Source organism: Numida meleagris, chromosome 4 (assembly GCF_002078875.1).
Source record: "Numida meleagris isolate 19003 breed g44 Domestic line chromosome 4, NumMel1.0, whole genome shotgun sequence".
Taxonomy (NCBI): Eukaryota; Metazoa; Chordata; class Aves; order Galliformes; family Numididae; genus Numida; species Numida meleagris.
Window position 1 is genome coordinate 4142656 of NC_034412.1, and position 2020 is coordinate 4144675.

The window sequence follows — 2020 nt, forward strand, 5'->3', positions numbered from 1 at the left end:
GGGGGACACGGGGGCCACGGGGCCGCCAGCCTCGAGCGGGGCGGCCGGCCCGGGGTTCAGCGTGTGTTTGTTTCTTAGTTGCGTGCGCTGGGCTGCCCGCTTTAAAATCGCCACATCGAACGCAGGTTGCTGCTGTTATTGTTAAGGTTCAGGGGGAAGCTGAGGAGGATCCGGAGAGATCTTTCGCTTCCACGCTTATCTATTTTTTCCCTTCACAAATAAAGAGTAAATAAGCAGCTGCTTTTTGCGTCACACAACTTATGCAACATTTCATCTGACTTTTTTTTTTTGTCTTTTTGCCTGCCTGTTGTTTTCCCATCGCCATGGCTATCAACTGTAACTTGCCCAGATGTGTCAGAGGAAATAAAGACATCAGCTGCTTTTAAAATCGGACACGAAATCTGGTGAAGTTTTGTTGTTGAGTCCCTCTTTTAAAAGAAAATGTTGTAGTTTAAACAGAGATCCCTATTATAAAAGAGGAACGGACGGAGCGAGCGTACGGCAAGTTATAGAACCGGTCGGCGTTCGCGCGTGGACGGCCGAGTCCTCGGGAGCGGCCAAAGCAGAGAAGCCCGGGGAGGGCTCCGGGTCCCGGCGTTCCGCTCCGCAATCCGCGCTGACTCGCGCAGGCTGCAGCCGCCCGCTGCGCGCCGCGCAAAACCCGCGCAGCCCCACGCGTGTCGCGTTTCCACGCCGCGCTCATTTCGCTTTGCCCAGCGCCGGTGGATATCGCGTGGGCGAATATTGTTTCTTAGAGGGGGACACAAGCGGGGGTTGCATCCTCTACCTGTGCCCGGGGCTCGCCGAGCTACGGCTGCCCCTCGGTGCGCGCACACGCAAATACAAACACGCACACACACGCACACGAACTCACACACGCACACACACCTCCCCCCCCAACACCTCCCCGCGGCCCCCAGCCCTACAGACAGCCGACAGCGCCCACTATAGGGCTCGGAGCCTCTCGCACCCCCCTCTCTCGGATCCCCCCCCTCCAGCCCCCGGCAGCAGCAGCAACTTCCAGCGCTCGCCACTGAACTTTTCCTCAACTCCTTCCCCACCTCCCGCCGGGCTCCCGCAGCCCCCACGCCGGCTCCAGCCCCGGCCCCGGCTCCGACCGCCGCAGCCCCCCGGCCCCCGCCGCCTCCCCCGGGCCGGGCCGGGATGCTGCAGGTTGCGGGGAGCTCCGCGCCGCACCAGACATGTCTATGCAACATGGCAGAGAGCGAGGGGGAAAAGCCAAGAGAAAGGGGGATTGCACCTACTTGCGGCCAGCTTCCTCGCCCTGCCTTTGGATCGCATGGTGCCAGTCCCGCGGCCGATGCTGGCGTGGGGGGCGGGGGGGGCTTTTTTTTTTTCCTCCCGGAGCTTTTCCTCCTTTTTCGCTCCCCCTCTCCCTCTCTCCTCTCCCTCTCCCGCACACACACTCTCCCTTTCTCTCAATCCCGGCTCGCTATCTCTCCAGCATTGTCAGTTTGGACACCTTCGCACATGCGCACGGGCGGCTCCCCCCCGCTCTTCTACATTTCAGCGCCGCCAAAAAAAAGTTTGCAGCGATCCATCACCGCCGGAGGGGACCCTGACAGCCGGCACCGGGGCCGGACCGGGCCGGGACGACGCGCGCAGCCTCCGCCGGGTGCGGGACCGCGGCCGTGGGGCTGCAGCTCGCTGCCCACGCAGGGACGGAGCGGGAGATCCGCGCTCCGCCGGGCAGGGCCGGAGTGGAAGGAATGACACTTTCTTTCTGGCTTTTTATTTCCCTTTTCTTTCTTTTTCTTTCTTTCTTTCTTTTTTTTTTTTTTTAACTTTATGACATATTCACGCCGCTCTGGCGATTTTGCAACATTTCAATAGTTTATTCTCATCCGGCCGCAATTATCGTAGATCTCTGGATATATATAGGCAGAGAGATATCATTTGATTATGTTTAATTATGTATGCATCTCATCACATCGCACACTTGCCCGGCGCACACACCTTCCCCACCTTCAACTCCACTCAGCTGGACAGAAAAAGCGAT

The 2020-nt window shown here is 59.1% G+C and overlaps 1 protein-coding gene across 1 annotated transcript in view; it reads right to left on the bottom strand.

Moving 5' to 3' along the window:
- The window catches only part of MECOM (MDS1 and EVI1 complex locus), a 302145-nt gene extending 300713 nt beyond the window's left edge, over positions 1 to 1432 (bottom strand). Inside the window, exon 1 of the mRNA XM_021396339.1 lies at positions 1266 to 1432. Within this exon, the coding sequence (XP_021252014.1) occupies positions 1266 to 1302 (37 nt within the window). The 5' untranslated portion in view covers positions 1303 to 1432. The remainder of the gene's footprint in view (positions 1 to 1265) is intronic.